This window comes from Salvelinus sp. IW2-2015, linkage group LG35 (genome assembly GCF_002910315.2).
Source record: "Salvelinus sp. IW2-2015 linkage group LG35, ASM291031v2, whole genome shotgun sequence".
NCBI lineage: Eukaryota > Metazoa > Chordata > Actinopteri > Salmoniformes > Salmonidae > Salvelinus > Salvelinus sp. IW2-2015.
The window spans coordinates 3,467,019-3,488,168 of record NC_036874.1 but is presented as its reverse complement, the minus strand read 5'-3'; the positions used below and the strand labels follow the sequence as shown (position 1 = coordinate 3,488,168).

Sequence of the window (21,150 nt, the reverse complement as noted above, 5' to 3'; positions counted from 1 at the left end):
GATGGGTTAAGGGGGAGGAGTGGTGAGAGTAGTAGAGATATACCCATACAGAGGGATAGGCCAAAAAGTCAAATAAGTTTCAGTAAGAATGGATTTTTAGCATTTATAGCAATGGTTATTAATTGTTCTGCGGGGATGGAACGGAAGTCTCCAAAAATTGATGTTATGGTGGCAGCTGCAGAGAGGTATTTGGGTGTGCGAGACTTGACAGCAGAAGAGTTACAGGATGTGTTAAGTGGTGATGTCCCATCCTTTCAGGGTGATGGCATGAGGTAGGAATAAATACATTTAATTAGTGGAGTAGGGGGGTGTTAATTTTATTTTATATAATTTTAAACCTAGTGAGTATAGTGTTAGATGGTAGGGTATTTATTTAGTAAATTTTTATTTTTCAAGTAAAGTATAAGGGAGTTGTACTCCAGTCTAGTAGGTGGCGGTAATGCCAACCGCCGCTAAACGTCATAGAAGAAGAAGAAGGCGGTGGCAGTGAACACTGAACACTAATTTCTGCTGCAGTGTCAACTCTTAGCTAAACGCATTGTTGTCCCATTTCGGCGTCTGTACATTTCCAGGAAGTTCTAGCTAACGCGGTGCATTCATTCAATCCTGTGCATTCACCACCTGGTTTCAGCTAGTAGATAGATAGTTTATGTAATACTTTATTCAAACTTGACACTCAAAAATGCGCAGAAGGACAGACGGTCAAGAAGCCACTGGAGATGCTAGGACAGACAAAAAGGTAGCTATCTACTGTACTTCGCTAGGCTGCTAATCTACTAGCTTGGTTAGCTAGCGAGACAGAAATGTCGACACCACTGCCATCTCCTCTCAGATGTTCAGATCTGAACTAGCTAAGTACTACCGCAAGGCATAGCTAGTAGCCTAGGTAATTACTTTACCTAGCCCTGATATTACTATCTTCCATTAACGTTACACTGATTACATGACTTAACTTACATGTGGACACAATGCGTTAGTTAAAGCCATTCCAACGCTCATTGTAGAGGCATTTTGACTGACACATGTTTATGTAACTATGGCTTTCTGACAGCTGTAAATACTAACTAGGTAGCGTATCCACACATTGATATAACATGTTGATTATTATTCTCCTATGATAGACTGACAGACAGACTGCAGGTTCAGGAGAGACCAGTCAACAACATCGACCACAACAAGGGGCTAAAACGAGCAGATGCTGGTCGACCGTTACCTCAGTTGGAAAATGTCTCCTCCTCATCATCCTCATCCCTCCCTTTCTGAACTATGCATCATTGCAAAGAGAGGGCCAACTGTTACTGCCAGAAGGTAACCTGCTGCAAACATGAGATTCACCTTCCTGCCTCACTGACATTCACTTTCCTCTCTCAACTTTATTCTTTAATGCGTACATGAGTACAGAAGGCCAATAAAACCCTTACATTATGATTAAGATTATCAGCATTGATTAATTTGTATTTTTTTTTTCAGATGGTGAAATTATAGATATCGGTTTAGGTCAAAAGATGCACCTGATGTGCAAAGGACAAGGACAGCCAGTTGGTAAGTCTGCTAGCTTGCCAGAAATGTCAACACAACTGTCATTTCCTCTCAGATGTAAGCCCTAACTACTCTGTTTCCTGTGTAGTCATACTGGATGCTCCCACTGGTATGTCCTCTGACATCTGGTTCCATGTACAAGAGAACGTTGCACTGCTAACCAAGGTAAGGAGAAATACAGTACATCGTTTCAGGCAACTCTGTTAATGATTCAACAGTTCTAGAAGGGTTTTATTTTTGTGGGACAAACAAATTGATGGACTACATTCCCTGACCAGAAGACGATTGTGTATAACATGGTTGCAAATCTTGTCCTGGTTCCAATGTTTTTGTGACAACTGCTGATGTGAAAAAGGCTTAAAAAATACATTTGATTGATTGATGATCCTATTTTCCCACCCACAGGTGTGCACTTATGACAGAGTGGGACTGGGGTTCAGCAAAAGAGTCCTGCAGAATGAAAGTACAGGGACGGAGAAAGTCTGGGGGATGTCAACCACTGGACAGTAAGAATCTTGTTTTCTCTATCCTGTCATTTTAAAGTTTTACCTCTAACTGCTTGCCCCAGAATACCAAAATGAAGCAGTTATAGGCTACTCTGTCGTGCAAATTTGCATCCTTTCCATCTTGTTTTTCATGCATTGTTAATGTAAAGTGTTATCTAATAGACCTCCCGAGTGGCGCAGCGGTCTAAGGCAGTGTTAGCGGCGTCACTACAGATCCGGGTTCGATACCGGGCTGTGTCGCAGCCGACCGCAACCAGGAGATCCATAAGGCGGCGCACAATTGGCCTAGCGTCGTCCGGGTTAGGGAGGGTTCGGCCGGCCCGGGAAGTCCTTGTCCCGTCGCGCTGTAGCGACTCCTGTGGTGGGCCGGGTGCATGCACTCTGACACGGTCGCCAGGTGTACTGTGTTTCCTCCGACACATTGGTGTGGCTGGCTACCGGGTTATGCGAGCAGTATGTCAAGAAGCAGTGTGGCCTGGCGGGGTCGTGTTTCGGAGGACGCATGTCTCTCGACCTTCGCCTCTCCCGAGTCCGTACGGGAGTTGCAGCGATGGGACAAGACTAACTACCAATTGGATATCACGAAATTGGGGAGAAAAGGGGGTAAAAAGTACCCAAAAAATAGTGTTACCTAATAGTCTACTACTACAGTCAAGGTAATAGGTGTTTGATGCAAGTTATTCTAAAGCCCTGATTCTCAACAAGCACACACACCATTCCCTATCAGATTTACTATTCCCCTTGGCTAAGCGCCATGTGTGGCCACCTCATGGATTGTCCAGTCAGAGACATCGGGGTCCATTGCCCTACAATCTCCCTGCCATGGCCTGCCCTGTCCTTGACTCTCCCCTAATCTCTCTGGCTGACAAAGTAACGTGTTGTTAAGCATTAAATCTGTCTGAGTGATGGGTGGATGTCGTCGTGGTTGTATGTGGACGGTCAGGTCAGCATTCTCTGTTACCTTGGGATCTGGCACAGGCTAACAGCAGAGCAGGCTGTCTTCTTCTGATACAAGCAATCAATTACCCAGAATTCAATAAGCTGGCAAGCTGAGGGTTTGATGACTGTATTCTCCCTGCTGCTGCAGTGAAACCTCTTCATCCTAGCCTCTTCTCTCCAATGTTGATTTATTAGTGTAAGAGACCCAACACAACAGATGGCTGTCTGTGGGGAGCTGCATTTCACTTGATGACGATGCTCCCTCTTTTTCTTTTGGATGATTTTCTGTTGTATCTGTCCTGCTTTACAAGGCAAAGGTGGGGACTTCAGGGGCTTCTTCCACTAGGCTACTTTACATTGGCTGATTTCAAGGGTTTCAATGGCAGTGTTTCTGTTGTTATGGTGTAGCTGCCGACTTAGGGTTTGATGTGTTTTACTGTAAAAGCCCTTTGTGACAGCTGTGGTTGTAAAGACATACATTTGATGAATTGATTGATGTCTTTCCTCCTACAGAATGGTGGACGACCTCCACCGCCTCATCAGGTTAGCTGGTTTAGCCACGCCTTTCATCCTGGTGGGGTCTGAACTGGGCACGCTCAACGCCAGGTTCTACAGCCATATCCATGACGCGTGAGTCTCCCTGCCCACCTAGCAACGGAATCTCAATGGAAAATATAGGCTAACTCGTTTCTTTTTGCCAAACTTGCCACAAGTCAAAATATATTGAGATCACTTAGTGATAGGTTCACTACAAAAGTTGGTTGATATGTTCATATCTCCAAAGTGGTTGTGTAGATTCAGCTTTATGCCTCTATCCCAAATGAAAGGGAAAGATTTGTACAGTTTTTGACAAACTTTGGGCATTCTCACTTTCTCATCTCTGTTTGAGTTCCATCCTCTTCCCTCTCACATTATTGACTACAGTAACTCCAGTACTTCAAAAGTATTATCACAATCTGTAGCTAGACTCAGCACTGCATCAAACCCAGGGAGGGACATCATACATTCTCTACCCTCACTCCCCACATCCCCACCAACCCCCATTTCTGAGAAACCTAGTGATTAACACGAGCAGGGAGGGATCAGCCTCCCGGCCCGAGGTGAGAGATTTAGCGTTTCATCAGCCGTGATGTGCGTCAGTTAAGAGAGTAAATTAAGTGAATGTGAGAGGATGACACCCGCAGAATAAAATATATTCCCCCCTGGATGTGGTGATGGGGTGTGGGTCCATCTGTCTGCCAGTGGGCCTGGATCAATCAGACGGACAGACAGACAACCGGGGCAGAGAAATCCTTCTCACACTCATTACGGACAGGACAGGAAGGGTATAGGGGAAGGGTCAGAACGGACACTGGAGGCCCACTTCATCACTGTTTCTTTCTCTCTTTTTTTCTCTCTCTCTTTCTGTGTCCTCTCTTTGTGTTGTCTGTTCGTCCGTCCGTCCTCAGGCAGGTGTCAGACCTTGTCCTTATTGATCCCATTCCAGAGGACATCTTTGAGGTGGACCAGTGGCAGAAGTACTGGTAAGTCACCTCGAGGAGGAGGAACGGAGGAGAGGGAGGGAAGGGAAGGGAGAAAGGAGGAGCAGAGCGAGTTGGTACTACTGTGTTACTCAAGCCCTTGACTCCATCCATATTTTCTGTATGGATAGTGGATAGGATCCACTGTAGTTGATTATCTCTGTTGGACAGGAAGCAGCATTAACATGATTAATGAGGCCAAAGGAACTCATTAGTAGATCACACTCTCTTTCACCAGGAAGAAATGAGAGCGGAGAATTAGGGTGGGGGAGAGATGACACACATTTTAATAATAAGTCTCTTTTTTCCCTATGCATGATTCATGTCAAGCTGTGGATAATGGACATATAACCCTATTCATATTCATTGTTCATAAATTACCATATAGGATATTATGATAATCAGGCAGGACATTAGTGAAACTGTCAGTTATTCATAGTCATCAGTAAATAGCAGTGATTTACATAACAATATGGTAATATGCTGTAAAACAATATGGTAATATGCTGTAAAACAATACAGGTAAACACATGAAAATATGTAAGCTGCAAATTTGTTTGACCCTACCATTTACAATATTGCTTTTCTTTGTATCAATTGGAGGGTGAATGCTTCACGCTCCCCAAGCGTAACATCTTTGAACAACAACATTGTGTTCAAAGTTATTATTCATGAACAAACACTTTCCATATGCTTTGCAAAAAAACTAAAACATTTGTTATGTGAAATTCTTGTAACTTTTCCAAAAAGTCTAAGTTTTCCATAAATTGCGCTTGGAAGATTCCTGGAATAAGCAATGAATATGCAGGAAATCTGAGGATCCTCCAAACGGTGGGATTTCTGGAAAACCTGTGAATTTTAGGAAAGTTCCAGGGATTTTCCAACCCTAGTTTTGTCTCTGTTATTTCCCTCCACCAGCATCCCATTTGCTCTGTGGGGTTATATAACATTTCATTTCTTTAGTGAGATAAGAAATGAGTCGTTGAAAATGGCCTAATTTGTACGTGACTGTAAGTGGAGCCGTGTCATTTATCAGAGATATGTGTCCAATTATCCTCTGATTAATAGGCATTCATTTCATTTCCCTGCTGCCTAGCAGACTACAGTGTACTGGCTGGACATCCAATTACTCTGCAACTTAGAAATCAACCGAGGAAAGGATTGCTGCCTAAAGTAGATTTATATTATTAGTCTCTGATTTTAGATAGAAAACAAGAAATATGTAATATCAAGATTACTGAAACCATTTTTGTAGTTCTATCCGGAGCCACCGGAGTATGTGTGTATTGACATTCTTTAGAACATAATACAAGTGCAACAACGTCCGATACAACTTAACATTCATACAACGTTGTGCGCGCACACACACACACGCCGTGATGGTACCTGAGGAGACGGTATCAGCGAGGCTGCTCTCTGCCTGGGCTCCAGAATTTACACATCACACACACTATGTGATGGTACCCTGAGAGACGTAGCAGCGAGGCTGCTCTCTGCCTGGGCTCCAGAATTTACACATCAAGTCCTTCTCATTAACCACGGCTCTCTCCCAAATACTGCTGTTTTATCAGACAAAATGAAAGTAGAGCGAGATGGAGACTAGAGTTCCCTAGCCTGGAATCCAAACTGATATGCTCTATTCACCATTGTCTCAGTTTGGATCCCAGGCTAATCTTTCCTTTGGTATTTCTCCTCTGAGGCTAGAGCCAGGAGTACTCTTCCTAATGAGAAATAAAGTCAGCAGAACGCAGGAGTTAGTGGAAGCCCCTCTGTCCCATACAGATTGCATTCATCAGGGATGTATTTTAGTCGGATCCCTACAGGATGAAGCGCATACAATGAGTTTGTTTTCTTTGCCCTGAAAATGGGTCTTGTGAAGTTGACCCAGTTTCAAATGTACAGTGTCTTCGCGTTCGCACTTGATGATAGTGTATATATAGCAGAATCACATAAATCTGCAGGCAACCCTACACTCTCCCTAAAGTCTACAGTAGACAATGGCCTACATGTAAATATAACACATTGGCATGAAGGCCAGATTCCTAATATCTACTGTAACAGTCAGTGTTTAGTGTTTTATATAGGAAGGAGATGGGGAACCATAGATACCAGACTTCAGTTATAATTGGCCTTATACTTGTGTGTGTGAGAGACGGTGTTTGTGTGTTGTATTAGAGTTGGTGTATTACAGAATGAATTTGTCTCTGGAAAATATTGACTCCTATTTAATATAATCCCAAACAGTGGGAAGTATTCTATTTTAATGAGCTTGTCCTATTGTTGTTTAATGAGCGTTTGCTTGATTGTCAAAACACCATTTTACTCTAGCTTTTTCAAATGTGTTTACTCAAACTGAATCCTTTGCATCATGAATCACTGGGGTATAACTATTTAGAAATAGGCCAATTACATTCATGATGTTGCTTATTTTCCTTATTTCAGATATTCAGGACAAAGTTGTTTCATGTTAGTATGACCAACATCTGCCCTCTTCATAATATCAAGTGAAAGAAAAGGACAGTGCCGTCAAGGTGAGAGGAAAGAGGCTTGATGTCCTAAGAAGGCGTTTACTTTAAAGGGTAATGGTTGGTCAACTGCCAGTGACATTTTAAATGAGCAGAAACCAGAGGGTCAAAGCAATGTGTCTGATGGTGTGGGTGGAGGTGATGGAAGCCCCACCTGATTGTCTGTCTCTCAGCAGGCACACATGAGCTACTGTACCAGCTGGTGTGGTGGGCTTGGCCTGGCATGGCCCAGCTGGGGTGGTTGGGCTGGCCCCAGCTGGGGGTGGGCTATGGGCATGGCATGGCCCAGCTGGGGGGTGGGCTTGCATGGCATGGCCAAGCGGGGTGGTGGCTGGCATGGGCATGGCCAGCTGGGGTGGTGGGCTTGGCATGGGCATGGCCAAGCTGGGGGGTGGGCTTGGCCTGGGCATGGCCCAGCTGGTGTGGTGGGCTTGGCCTGGGCATGGCCCAGCTGGGGTGGTGGCTTGGGCTCTGGGCATGGCCAGCTGGGGGGGGGCTTGGCATGGGCAATTGGCCCAGCTGGTGGGCTTGGCATGGGCATGGCCAAGCTGGGGTGGTGGGCTTGGCATGGGCATGGCCCAGCTGGGGTGGTGGGCTTGGCCTGGGCATGGCCCAGCTGGGGTGGTGGGCTTGGCCTGGGCATGGCCAAGCTGGGGTGGTGGGCTTGGCATGGGCATGGCCAAGCTGGGGGGTGGTCTGGTGGTGGATCAGTCTCACCGGTATGGAAACCTGCTAGAGTTATGAGCCCAGATGGAGACTCCATATCACATCCAGCCAGGCCCCATTCATCATCTGATCCCTCATTAGTACCCTGGGCACACTGAGGATACGGACTGTCTCAGACGGCGCTGGGCACACTGAGGATACGGACCGTCTCAGATGGCCCTGGGAACACTGAGGATACGGACTGTCTCAGATGGCCCTGGGAACACTGAGGATACGGACTGTCTCAGACAGCCCTGGGCACACTGAGGATACAGACTGTCTCAGACGGCGCTGGGCAAACTGTGTTCCTGTTTCTCTGACACTCAGACCCCCTAGCCAGACCGCTAGCAGAGGAAGGTAGGCAGAGATAGTTTCACTGTCACTTTGTCAGATGATGGACTGGTGTGATGGGCTTAGGTGATTCCTCTAGGTTAATTTGATTTATCAACCAAATGCTTTTATTTTCACTTTGTTTGTTGCGCTTTCAGTCGCAGTTTTACAGGCTGGGTAGAAGGCTGGTTCTGAAACGCATGACTAAAAAGAGACCGTCTCTAGGGTTGAAGTTGTGAGCTGCCGTTTCCAAAAATAGTCAAAGGACGTGCACGAGGTAGAATGTGACGTTATTGACAACACCTCCAATACCAGAGCTGATGTAAAGATCTTTCCATACTCTGTGGCTATGTCTAGGTTGAGGACTGTATAGTGACAGACAGCAGTCCAGCCACTCTGCAGACCAGGCACAGGTAGCAGCAGCATTCTCCTCTGAGCTCATTCACTCGGTGTGTTGCTTGCCTGTGTTCAATAATCCAGTGGAGCAAGGCAAGGCCAGGCTCCAGGCCTCCCAACCCATGTCATGGGGTACTCAGGGCCCAGATAGGCAGCTTCACCAATGTGCTCTGGGAGTAGACAAGACCTAGTGGAGTGGACAGTAACACCAGGAAATATGACGCGCTCTGTTAGGATATTGATTGATGATAATTGAAAAACCATGACTGTGCCTGTGAATCTTTCAAGTGTGCGCGAGAGAGAGAGAGAGAGAGGGAGTGAGTGTGTGTGTGTGCGCGAGAGAGAGAGGGTGTGTGTGTGTGCGCGCGAGAGAGAGAGGGAGAGTGTGTGTGTGTGTGCTTGAGAGAGAGGGTGTGTGTGTGTGTGTGCGTGAGAGAGAGAGAGAGCGTGTGTGTGCGTGTGCGCGAGAGAGAGAGGGAGTGTGCGTGCGTGTGTGCGATAGAGAGAGAGGGAGTGAGTGTTGTTTACTCCTGCGACAGAGAATAGCCATGTTTCCTCATGTTTCTGCCTCTCAGCCTCTAACTGTTAGACACCGCACAGCTCCGAGAAGACAAGCAGGACGTAGTCAGGAACCCAATTAATTCTAATTTGGCACCAGTGGTGATAAGCGTAACGGTTATTCGTGTTGCTTTCTCCGTTCCACTAATCAACGGCAGCGAGAATAGTCTTCGGCCCCCATGCATTAATCCTCACATAGAATCTATTTAGTATTGATCGGGGAGGAAAGATCTGCTGGTCTGGCTGTTCTGGGTAGTACACACTGCCACACCTTTGGCAAAAGTTTGGTGAGGAGTGGTGCTTTCATTTTGGTTTCAATAAAAAAGCCATCTGTCCTGCATCATTCATTCATCTCAATCGTTCTAGTGGTTTCAGTAGTTGGTTAATTTGTTCTCAGGAGAATGGCAACTTTGATTTCATTTAACAAGTAGTTCGCACTTTGAGGATTGTTGTTTACTGGAGCCTTATTAGAAGTAAATTTTCCAAGAACACTACAAGGTATGCAAGGAGAAATTAGATCTATTTTACTTCTGTTTTGGTGCTCACAACTGCTGTATTTTCAACGGTATCTCCAATGAATCACTTGTAGTTTTATATTACACTTTCTTTTTTTGACACTTGTGTTGTGATGTCTCTGTTTTTAGGCACCTGCAATGGTCCCATATTTACTCAATATTTACTCGTGTGGTAACTCTTGTTCGCGTTTTCTGCTCCTGGGGATGAGTCTATTGTTACCGTTTCTACATTTTCCTGTAATAGTCGCCTGTTCCGTTTTCTTCCTGTCATACGTCTTGTTCCCCGTTTTATTCCTCATGTAAATAGTCTGTTCGTTTTCTCTCCTGTAATAGTCCCTGTCCGTTTTCCCTCTCCTGTAATAGTCCTGTCCCGTTTTCTCTCTGTAATAGTCCTTGTGTCGTTTTCGCTCTTGTAATAGTCCTTGTCCGGTTTCTCTTCTCCCTGTATATATTGTCCTTGTCGTTTTTCTCTCCTGTAATAGTCCTGTTCCGTTTCTCTCCTGTAATAGTCCTTGTCCCGTTTTCTTCTCCTGTAATAGTCCCTGTTCCGTTTTCTCTCCTGTAATAGTCTCTGTTCCGTTTTTCTCTCCTGTAATAGTCTCTGTCCGTTTTTCTCTCTGTAATAGTCCTTGTTCCTTTTCTCTCCTGTAATAGTCCTGTCCCGTTTTCTCTCCCTGTATAGTCCTTTCCCGTTTTCTCTCCTGTAATAGTCCTCTGTGTTTCTCTCCTGTAATAGTGTTCCGTTTCTCTCCCTGTTAATAGTCCTTGTTCCGTTTTCTCTCCTGATAAATAAAGTCCTTGTCCTCGTTTTTCTCCTGTAATAGTCCTTGTCCGTTTTCCTCTCCTGTAATAGTCTTTCGTTTCTCTCTTGTAATAGTCCTTGTCCCGTTTCTCTCCTGTAAATGTCCCTGTTCCCGTTTCTCTCCTGTAATAGTCCTTGTTCCGTTTTCTCTCCTGTAATAGTCCTTGTTCCGGTTTCTCTCCTGTAATAGTCCTGTCCGTTTTCTCTCCTGTATAGTCCTGTTTCCGTTTTCCTTCCTGTAATAGTCCTGTCCCGTTTTCTCTCCTGTAATAGTCTTGTTCGTTTTCTCTCGCTGTTAATAGTCTTGTTCCGTTTTCTCTCCTGTAATAGTCCTGTTCGTTTTCTCTCCTTACTAGTCCTCTTGGTCGTTTTCTCTCCTGTAATAGTCCTGTTCGCTTTTCTCTCCTGTAATAGTCCTGTTCCGTTTCTCTCTCCTGTAATAGTCCTTGTTCGTTTTCTCTCCTGTAATAGTACTTGTTCCGTTTTCTCTCCTGTAATAGTCCCTGTCCGTTTTCTTCTGTAATAGTCCCTGTCCGCGTTTTCTCTCCTGTAATAGTCCTTGTTCCCGTTTTCTCTCCTGTAATAGTCCTTGTTCCGTTTTTCTCTCCTGTAATAGTCCCTGTTCCGTTTTCTCTCCTGTAATAGTCTCTGTCCCGTTTTCTCTCCTGTAATAGTCCTGTTCCTTGTTCTAATCGCCCCTGTACTGTCCTGTTCCGTTTTCTCTCCTTGTAATAGTCCTGTTCCGTTTTCTCTCCTGTAATAGTCCTTGTTCTCGCGTTTTCTTCCTGTAATAGTCCCTGTCCGTTTTCTCTCCTGTAATAGTCCTTGTTCCCGTTTTCTCTCCTGTAATAGTCCCTGTTCCGTTTTCTCTCCTGTAATAGTCCCTGTTCCGTTTTTTCTCTCCTGTTTAATAGTCCCTTGTTCCGTTTTTCTCTCCTGTAATAGTCCTTGTTCCGTTTTCTCTCCTGATAGTCCCTGTCCGTTTTCTTCCTGTAATAGTCCTTGTTCCGTTTCTCTCCTTTGTTAATAGTCCTTGTTCCGTTTTTCTCTCCTGTAATGTCCTTGTCCTCCGTTTTCTCTCCTGCTAATAGTCCTTGTTCCGTTTTCTCTCTGTAATAGTCCTTGTTCCGTTTTCTCTCCTGAATAGTCCTGTCCCGTTTTCTCTATTCCTGTTATTAGTCCTTGTTCCGATTTTCTCTCCTGTAATAGTCTCCTTGTCCTCCGTTTTCTCTCCTAACTTTGTCCTGTCCGTTTTCTCTCCTGTAATAGTCCCTGTCCGCAGTTTTCTCTCCTGTATAGTCCTTGTTTCCGTTTCTCTCCTGTAATAGTCCTGTCCGTTTTCCTCTCCTGTAATATCCCTGTCCCGTTTTCTGCCTGTAATAGTCCTTGTTCCGTTTTCTCCCTGTAATAGTCTTGTTTCCGCTTTTCTCTCCTTAATAGTCCCTGTTCCCGTTTTTCTCTTTCGTAATAGTTGCAGGTTGATGTTTATTTTCATGAATCTTGCACAGGAGGCAGAACTGACCCATTTCCACTAGATGGGCCAGCTGAAAAGTTAAAATTGGCTGTATTGTAAAAATGTATGAAAACCAAAATGTACTTTTTGGATGTAATTTAAGGTCAGGGTTAGGCATTAGACTTAACAGTGTGGTTAGGGTTAGGTTTAAAATCAGATTTGATGACTTTGTGGCTGTGCCAGCTAGTGACCACTCTGCAGAGTTGCCTCCAGGGCAAGACTCATGACAATAAAATGCCAACCTGTGTAATTGTCCATGTTCTGTGTTCTCTCCTAGTCATGTAATAGAACATGTTCTACATTCTAGCCTATGTAATAGTCCCTTTTCTGTGTTCTAATGTAATTGTCCATGTTCTGTGTTCTCTCCTAGTCATGTAATAGAACATGTTCCACGTTCTACTCGTGTAATAGTCTATTTTGTCCGTGAGCTCCCTCTCAGGTAATGGAGGCCCTGCATATGGAATGACATGCTAATGAGGCAGGGCCCTCTTATCTTGTCGGGGGGCCAAATTCCGACAGTGAATTGCGACAGTTGTAACAAAAGTAACAGAGCGTCTATTCAGCCTGCACTAATCCAGATGGGAAAGTCAAACAGCAGAAAGTCCGCCGCACAAACTCATTTCACCACGTTATTAATTTAGATATTGCCTTGCCGCTGCTGAGGAGGAAGGGGAAAGAAGAGCCCTCTGAAATGACCAACATGGCTGAGGCGTTTTGCACATGGTTCCTCCACTCCCTCCCTCTTATCGCCTTAATTCATCCCGCCAATCTGGGCTGTCTTTACCCGCTAAATTTCCCTTTGACACGCATGCCTTCCCTCGCATAATCCTCCCTCCCGGGCAGAATTAAAAATGGAGGAATAAGAAGGAACAGGACAGGTGGCTGGAGAATCTTTGAAATAATGCGACAGACAGACAGACAGAGCAATGATTTGACCAGATTCAAACAGGGGCTGATAAAGTTTTTAAGGGAGAGGAAAAGGTGACAGGTGGAAATGTGTGGAGACAGAGAAGTCCCTAAAGAGCCAGGTTATAAGAGTCCCTTCTAAATTGTGGGGTGAGAATGACTTCAGGGGTGAAATAGTGGCAAGGAAGATGATAATGTCAAAATGTCAGTCTTTAAATGTCTGATTTGAAGAAGAAAAATGGTCTGTGAAGCTGAAATTGAGAAAGGTAGCAGCAACTATTTTCCTTTCTGCTGCCACCATTAAACTTTTGTCTATTTGTGACCTCTTCCTAACAGCCCTGCTACAATACAGCCGTTAGGGGTCCGGCATTGCCATCAGCCATTTTGGTTGGTTGCTGTGTAGCAGGTAGAACGTCCCATTGACGGCACGTGTATTGTTGCTGAAGTTTAAGACTGGAAGACTGTTAACATTTGTTTCTCCAAATAGCTGAGGCCCAATCAGGTTACAGCCTCGTCTAGACATCAGACTACTGCCTCGTCTAGACATCAGGCTACAGCCTTATAAGGATTTACATCCTTTGACAGAACTTTATACCGCAACACGTGGGAAATAACAAGCCAATGTCGACTTGAGGTGAAAGCTGTGGGGTGAGCACTTTGGGTCGGGGGGGTGTGCACTCTAGGTTGAGGCCTGGCTGGAGGCTGTGGGCCTGACTAGCACTGTGGGGTGAGCTGAGGCCTGGGCCTTGGGGCTGTGGGCCTAGCAGTTGGGTGAGGGCTGTGGGGATAACTGTGAGGTTCAGAGCTGTGGGGTGGGTTGGCTGAGAGCTAGGGCTGGGGGTGCACTGAGGGCAAGGGCTCAGGGCTGTGGGTGGTCTGAGATGGGTGGGCTGAACACTAGGGGTGGGGGGCTGAGCACTGGTTGTTGGGTGGCGGGGGGGGGGCAGCTGTGAGGCGGACGCCACTTGATTGGGCTCTGCAGGCTGAGACCAGCCAATTCAAAGCACCAGTGAGCCGAGACCGATTGGCCCTCCTGAGTTACAAAATCCCAGCGCTGCTCTCCTCATTTGCCCCAAAAAATATCTCTCATTCTCTCCTGTCAAAACGTCTGTTAGAGAAAGTTTGGGATTTTGGCTGAAAATACATATTTATTAATATCATATTTCTAATGAATATTCCCAATAGGTCTGTTTTTAGACCGATGCGACATTGTCTATATGTCACACTGTTGTAACCAAGATTGTTCAGAATAAACACATCGCTATGATGTTGTAGTTGAAACTAAGGTCAAGGACTCTGCTAGCCTCATCTCTCCCCTGCAATCTTTCAGCTTTGAGGGCTTATTGCTGCTGGCCTAATGAACAGTGAAACACAGCCTAAAGAACAGTGAAACACAGCCTAAAGAACAGTGAAACACAGCCTAATGAACAGTGAAACACAGCCTAAAGAACAGTGAAACACAGCCTAAGAACAGTGAAAACACAGCCTAAAGAACACGTGAAACACAGCCTAAAGAACAGTGAAACACAGCTAAAGAACAGTGAACACAGCCTAAGACAGTGAAACACAGCCTATAAGAACAGTGAAACAACAGCCTAAAGAACAGTGAAACACAGCCCTAGAAAGAACAGTGAAACACAGCTAAAGCAAGTGAAACACAGCCTAAAGAACATGAAACACAGCCTAAGAACAGTGAAACACAGCCTAAAGAACAGTGAAAACAGCCTAAGAACAGTGAAACACGCCTAAAGAACGTGAAACACAGCCTAAAGAACAGTGAAACAAGCCTAATGAACAGTGAAACACAGCCTAAAAGAACAGTGAAGAACACAGCCTATAGAACAGTGAAACACAGCCTAAAGAACAGTGAAACACAGCCTAAAGAACAGTGAAACCCAGCCTAAAGAAACAAGTGAAACACAGCCTAAAGAACAGTGAAACACAGCCTAAAGAACAGTGAAACACAGCCTACAAGAACAGTGAAACACAGCTTAAAGAACAGTGAAAACACAGCTTAAAGAACAGTGAAACACAGCCTTAAAAGAACAGTGAAACACAGCCTAAAGAACAGTGAAACACAGCCTAAAGAACAGTGAAAACAAGCCTAAAAGAACAGTGAAACACAGCCTAAAGAAATGAAATACAGCCTAAAGAACAGTGAAACAAGCTTAAAGAACAGTGAAACACAGCCTAATGAACAGTGAAACACAGCTTAAAGAACAGTGAAACACAGCCTAAAGACAGTGAAACAAAGCTAATGACAGTGAAACCAACAGCCTAAGAACAGTGAAACACAGCCTAAGAACAGTGAAACACAGCCTAAAGAAACAGTGAAAACACAGCTTAAAGAACAGTGAAACAAAGCCTAATGAAACAGTGAAACACAGCCTAAAGCAACAGTGAAACACAGCTTAAAAGAACAGTGAAACATCAGCTTAAAGAACAGTGAAACAAGCCTAAAGAACAGTGAAACAAAGTCTAATGAACAGTGAAACAGCTTAAAGAACAGTGAAACACAGCCTAAAGAACAGTGAAACAAAGCCTAAATGAACAGTGAAACAGCTAAATGAACAGTGAACACAGCCTAAAGAACAGTGAACAAGCCTAAAGAACAGTGAAACACAGCCTAAAGAAACAGTGAAAACAGCCTAATGACACAGGTGAAACACAGCCTAAAGAACAGTGAAACACAGCCTAATGAACAGTGAAACACAGCCTAAAGAACAGTGAAACACAGCCTAGCCTAGGGCTGTTTTCTAATCATATTCCATGCATTGTTCTATAATCATACTCCATTCTTGTCAGTTTTGAAATATTGCATTTGGGGATCATTTAATATRAGGATTGGAAATCCATTTAAATTCTTGTCTGTTAAAGGAAGAGGCATGCAATTACACTGAACAAAAATCTAAACACAACACTTTTACTGAGTAACAGTTTATATAAGGTAATCAGTCAATTGAAATAAATGGATCAGAAAACCAGTCAGTCTGGTGTGACCGCCATTTGCCTCATGCAGCGCAAAACATCTCCTTCGCATAGAGTTGATCAGACTGTGGATTGTGGCCTGTGGAATGTTGTCCCACTCCTCTTCAATGGCTGTGTGAAGTTGCTGGATATTGGCGGGAACTGGAATCCAGCGCATCCCGAACATGCTGAATGGGTGACATGTCTGGTGAGTATGCAGGCAATTGAAGAACAGGGACTTTTTCAGCTTCCAGAAGTTGTGTACAGATCCTTGCGACATTGGGCTGTGCATTATCATGCTGAAACATGAGGTTGATAGCGGAAGATCAATTGCACGACAACGGGTCTCAGGATCTTGTCACGGTATCTCTGCATTCAAATAGCCATTGATAAAATGCAATTGTATTCATTTTCCGTAGCTTATACCTGCTCTTACCATAACCCCACCGACACCATGGGGCACTCTGTTCACAACGTTGACATCAGCAAACTGCTCACCCACACAACGCCATACACGCTGTCTGCCATCTGCCTAGTACAGTTTGAAACCGGGATTCATCCGTGAAGAGCACACTTCTCCAGTGTGCCAGTGGCCATCGAAGGTGAGCATTTGCCCACTGAAGTTGGTTAAGATGACAAACTACATTCAGGGCAAGATCCCGGTGAAGACAAGCATGTAAATGAACTTCCCTGAGACGGTTTCTGACAGTTTTCAAAAATTGTACGCTCTCTCAACTTGAGACATCTGTGGCATTGTGTTGAGTGACAACTGCACATTTTAGAGTGGCCCTTTATTGTGCACCTGCGTAATGATAATGCTGTTTAATCAACTTCTTGATTATCTTGGCAAAGGAGAAATATTCACTAACAGGGATGTAAACAAATTTGTTCAGAAAATCTGAGAGAGATAAGATTTTTGTGCATATGGAACAATTCTGGGATTTTTCTATTTCAGCTCATGAAACATGGGACCAGTACTTTACATGTTGTGTTTATATTTTTGTTCAGTGTATATTAAGAAATGTTTTGCACAAACGTTTTCAAATATATTGATTTAGGACATTGGTGCCCGCAACAAAACAAAAAAAGTAATAAGCATGACGTCTCTGAGTCAGGTAGTTGTTGGGCTGGTGTTGCTAAGCTTTTCATTCCTGACAATCTGATGTTGTGTGTTTGTCTCTAGGTACAGTACGTGTGTGTGTGTCTGTTGTGTATTTGTCTCTCTAGGTACAGTCACATGTTGTGTTCTGATTCTCTATAGTTAGTCACATGTTGTGTTCTGTGTCTCTATAGTTACAGTCACATGTTATGTTCTGTGTGTCTCTATAGTTAGTCACATGTTGTTGTGTCTGTAGGTACAGTCAGCTGGTGCCATCCCTCCAAGCCATGCAATTCTCAGCTGCCACAGGCATTAGCCGCATCCTCATCATTCTGGGGCTGCTAAAGCCAGCCATCATGGGGACAACATCGCTGAAGACCTCATACAGAGACAGGTGAGTCTGCTGAAAACATCGCTGAAGACTCATACAGGAGACAGGTGAGTCTGACTGAAACATCGCTGAAGACTCATACAGAGACAGGTGAGTCTGACTGAAACATCGCTGAAGACCTCATACAGAGACAGGTGAGTCTGACTGAACATCGCTGAAAGACCTCATACAGAGACAGGTGAGTCTGACTGAAACATCGCTGAAGAACGTCATACAGAGACAGGTGAGTCTGACTGAAACATCGCTGAAACTGACCTATACAGAGACAGGTGAGTCTGACTGAAACATTGCTGAAAACCTCATACAGAGACAGGTGAGTCTGACTGAAACATTGCTGAAAACCTCAAGGCGTCAGGTCCATCTTAAAGACCAAATGAACATATCTGGGGTCAGGTCAACAGCTCATATGTTCTCAATGTCTTATTTTTAAACCATGCATTTGAATGTGTGATTTTAATGTGCCTCAATATACCTGCTGACACCAGAAATGAAATTCCCTATTCTGTTATTGGGCAGGAGGAGATGTCCAGGTGTGATGGTCCAACCTTGTTGTGTTGGAGAAAAATCTCTAACATAGCCACGGGATGGAGCTAGTGGTAGAGTAATGATCGTTCCTCAGGAGAGAGAGAGGGGGGAGAGAGAGGGGAGAGAGAGAGAGGACTGTGACTATTGATAACTGTTCCAGGTTAAAGTCTGAATGGTTTGTGAAAATATCTTGGTTCTATTTCCTGGAACTCACTTTTTGATAGCAACAGAGATTTCAGCTTTTGAAATACTACAGTTACCAAGGAGATAAGGACATCAAGTGAGTCATTTTGCTTCAATTGTAGGGAAAGAGAAACGGTTGGAGAGAGACAAGTGAAGATTATAATGCACACACACATTTACTTTCAGGCCATGGTCCAATGTTATCATATGTCTTTGTGTTCTCAGAAGTACCTCCTCAGTAACCCAGCCCACCAGAGCAGTGCTGTAGATGAACATTTCTTCCTGAATGAAAGTGCTTCTCAAGTCAGGTGAGACCAACATACAGTACATGTGAATGTGATGTCAAGCTGTCATCACACAATCATTTTGGATATGCTCTACAGTATATCCAAAATGTACAAGTGTAAAAGCAAACTTATTTTGAGATTTGTATGTAATGTTTTGATAATCTTTCAGGGAAATCTCCAAATTCAAACCCCTCTCCAGTAGGACTTCTGTGAGTGTGATTATTGGGGATTCTTTTGATGAGCAAATTCCTGCTCCTCTAAACCAAGTGAGTAGTGTACAACCTTCCTCCCTCCATTAGTCTGTCTAGTGGCTGGCCCAATTCCATCTCTCAATCTTCACCCTGAAGTGTGTACTCATGGGTAGGGTTGAAAAAATCCTAGAACTTTCAAGGTAGCAGGTAGCTGACTAGTGGTGGCTATTCAGCAGCCTGATGGTCTGGGGCTAGAAGCTATTGGCCAGTATGTTCGTTTTAGCCATGAAGCTCCTGTACTGCCCTCGTCTGATTCGTAACGCGGGTGGCTGAGGTTCCTTGATGGGACTGTTGATGAGAATGGGGGCGTGCCCAGCTTGGTTCCTCCTGAAGTCCACAATCACCTCTTTTGTTTTGCTGACGTTGAAGGAGGGGTTGTTCACCTGGCACCACACCGTCAGAGTGCCTACCTCCTCCCTGTAGGGCGTCTTGTCGTTGTTGATAATCAGGCCTATTACTGTCGTGTCATCAGCACACTTGATGAGGGAGTTGGAACTGTGTGAGGCCACGCAGTCGTGGGTATACAGGGAGTACAGGAGGAGACTAATAAGATGCACCCTTGTGGGGCCCCCATGTTGAGGATCAGTGTGGAGGAGGTAATGTTGCATACCTTCACCACCTTGGGGCGGCCCGTCAGGAAGTCCAGGACCCAGTTGCATAGGGAGAACTTAAGTCCCAGATCTGTGAGCTCAGGGGGCGCTATGGTATTGAAGGCTGAGCTGAACAGCATAGGAAAATATTCCAGTCCACGTGATCAAAACAGTCTTGAAGCATGGATTCTGATTGGTCAGACCAGCGGTGTACATACCTGACCACCAGAACTTTCCTCTTGAGTCTTTGTTTGTAGGTGGGGAAGAGCAAAATGGAGTCATGGTCAGATTTGCCAAAAGGAGGACAGGAGATGGCCTTATACCCATGTTAATGTGTTGATAGTAATTCGGAAGCACGGTTCTCAAATTACTTTTGTTAAAGTTCTCCGCGACAATGAACGCTGCCTCCGGGTACTCGGTCTCCAGTTTATTCAGGGTCCAATGAAGATCTTTGAGAGCTTTTTTGGTGTCAGTTTAGGGCGGGATGTACACCAAAGTAGCGATAATCCCTGAAAACTCTCGGAAGGTAAAAAGGGTGACATTTGACCAAGTAGTCCAAGTTGGGAGTGCAGAAGCTCGCAAGTTTCTGTAAGTGTTCCTCGTCGCACTACTTGTTATTGATCATAAAGCAGAGCCCTCTGCCTTTGTTCTTGCTAGAGAGAGCCCTCTTCCTATCTGCTTGATGAACTGTCAAACACGCTGGTTGTATATAATCTGTTTGGATGTTGGAGGAAAGCCAGGTCTCAGAAAAACAGAGTATGTTGCAGAATCTGATGTCCCTCTGGAAGGAGATCCTCGCTCTGAGTTCATCAATTTTATTCACTAATGGTTGAACATTGGAGAGTAGTATGCTCGGTAATGGAGGACGGGTCACCCAGCGTCTCAATCTCACTAAGACCCTCCCACATCTGCCTCTCCATCTGTGTCTATTTCCTGCTCTCCGGTAGGACTCCCAGGCAACCCGGCGCCTCACAGAAGTACATAGACCATTGTTCTGCCGTCTTTGGGAATTCGGGAAGGTCAGGTGGACGGTGTGACTTCCAAGCGATTAAAATTCCAATAGTTCTACCTGGGGGGTATGAAGTAATGCACAAAACAAACTGAGTAAGATTTTTTTTAGAAAAAGAAACCTGCAATGTTTTGTAGGAGCTCGAGGCAATGCACCATTCGTCGCTGCCATCTTAGCCAACGACTGCACTAGTTCAGGGGGACTGCACTACTGCACACTTCGGGGAGAAAGGGGATGGATGGAATTGGGATAATGCATATTGACTGTTTCTCACAGGGCCCTCAAACTAACTCAAATGAACATTGACTGACTGTATGTGCTTCCATATCAGGTGGTGGCCCAGCTTCAGAAGACYTTACTGGAGCAGACTTACCCCTCGGCCAACCAGATCCATGTTAAAGGAGGGGACCGCAGGATGATCTACAAGAGGCCGTCTGTTGTTAGCAAACACCTGTCGAAGCTGGTGTCCCAACGGCAGTCCAAACAGCAGAGCCAATGACCATAGAGATCTATAGAAGATATCTAGTTCATATGCTCTAATTTCAAGGTTTGAATTCTGTGCCAGTGACACACTGATTCTGCTGCCAAATGTCTCAACTACACTCACAACTGGAAGATGAAGTCATATGTCAGAGGTTCCATGTTTAGTTTTTTTCCAGTGATGATTTTTGACAGGAACACATGTCAAGTATATGTCCACACATAAAACCGCTTTCAATCGATTGATTTATTTTTTGTATACTTTATTACAAATATCAGACAGTTTTGCCTTAATGTATGTAAATAAATAATAAAGTCTTCTTAATTTGTGTCTGTGTGTTAACTCTACTATCTTTCTGGGATCTAGTCAGTCTGTAAAGCTGCAGCGTTATAGATCCCATGATAGAAAGTAAACGTGACGATGTAAAAGTAATCTCCGATTGAGCCGACATATGCAGCGTTCACCGTGAATGCAGTCTCCTCTAAAGCGGGAACATTGACTTTAAATTTGATTCACGCTGTAAAGCTGAATTTCCGTGATGTGGATTGAACAGAGCACAATGTCCCTTATATCTAATGTACACATCCACTACACTGGTACTGTGTTGTAGCTT

The 21,150-nt window shown here is 44.6% G+C and overlaps 1 protein-coding gene and 1 long non-coding RNA gene across 4 annotated transcripts; both read left to right on the top strand.

Annotated features, from left to right (window-relative positions):
- The first annotated feature begins 494 nt into the window (after window positions 1-494).
- On the top strand, window positions 495-20,867 carry si:dkey-122a22.2 (uncharacterized). 2 transcript variants are annotated; one of them, XM_023980065.2, is made up of 11 exons: window positions 496-739; window positions 1,122-1,308; window positions 1,471-1,542; window positions 1,628-1,704; window positions 1,945-2,045; window positions 3,498-3,614; window positions 4,433-4,507; window positions 17,077-17,214; window positions 18,145-18,227; window positions 18,376-18,472; window positions 20,388-20,867. In XM_023980065.2, exons 1-9 carry the CDS (start codon window positions 683-685, stop codon window positions 18,185-18,187), a joined length of 867 nt encoding a protein of 288 aa, XP_023835833.1. In that variant the 5' UTR covers window positions 496-682; the 3' UTR covers window positions 18,188-18,227; window positions 18,376-18,472; window positions 20,388-20,867. The 2 variants fall into 2 exon arrangements, with proteins under 2 accessions (XP_023835835.1, XP_023835833.1); XM_023980067.2 differs by lacking the exon at window positions 3,498-3,614 and having other exon boundaries at window positions 495-739.
- LOC139023717 (uncharacterized) lies at window positions 10,400-11,255 on the top strand. Of its 2 annotated transcripts, none has more exons than XR_011474854.1 (3): window positions 10,400-10,524; window positions 10,892-11,008; window positions 11,158-11,255. It is a non-coding gene; the product is annotated as an uncharacterized lncRNA (long non-coding RNA). The 2 variants fall into 2 exon arrangements; XR_011474855.1 differs by lacking the exon at window positions 10,400-10,524 and adding an exon at window positions 10,780-10,834.
- Window positions 20,868-21,150: the final 283 nt, after the last annotated feature.

What these genes read in the sequence shown, in the direction of transcription:
- si:dkey-122a22.2 (XM_023980065.2), top strand. Translation starts at nt 683, where the DNA reads ATGCGCAGAAGGACAGACGGTCAAGAAGCCACTGGAGATGCTAGGACA. An exon ending in ATGCTAGGACAGACAAAAAG is followed by an intron (nt 740 to 1,121) that starts GTAGCTATCTAC and finishes CTCCTATGATAG; the next exon opens with ACTGACAGACAGACTGCAGG. An exon ending in ACGTTGCACTGCTAACCAAG is followed by an intron (nt 1,705 to 1,944) that starts GTAAGGAGAAAT and finishes TCCCACCCACAG; the next exon opens with GTGTGCACTTATGACAGAGT.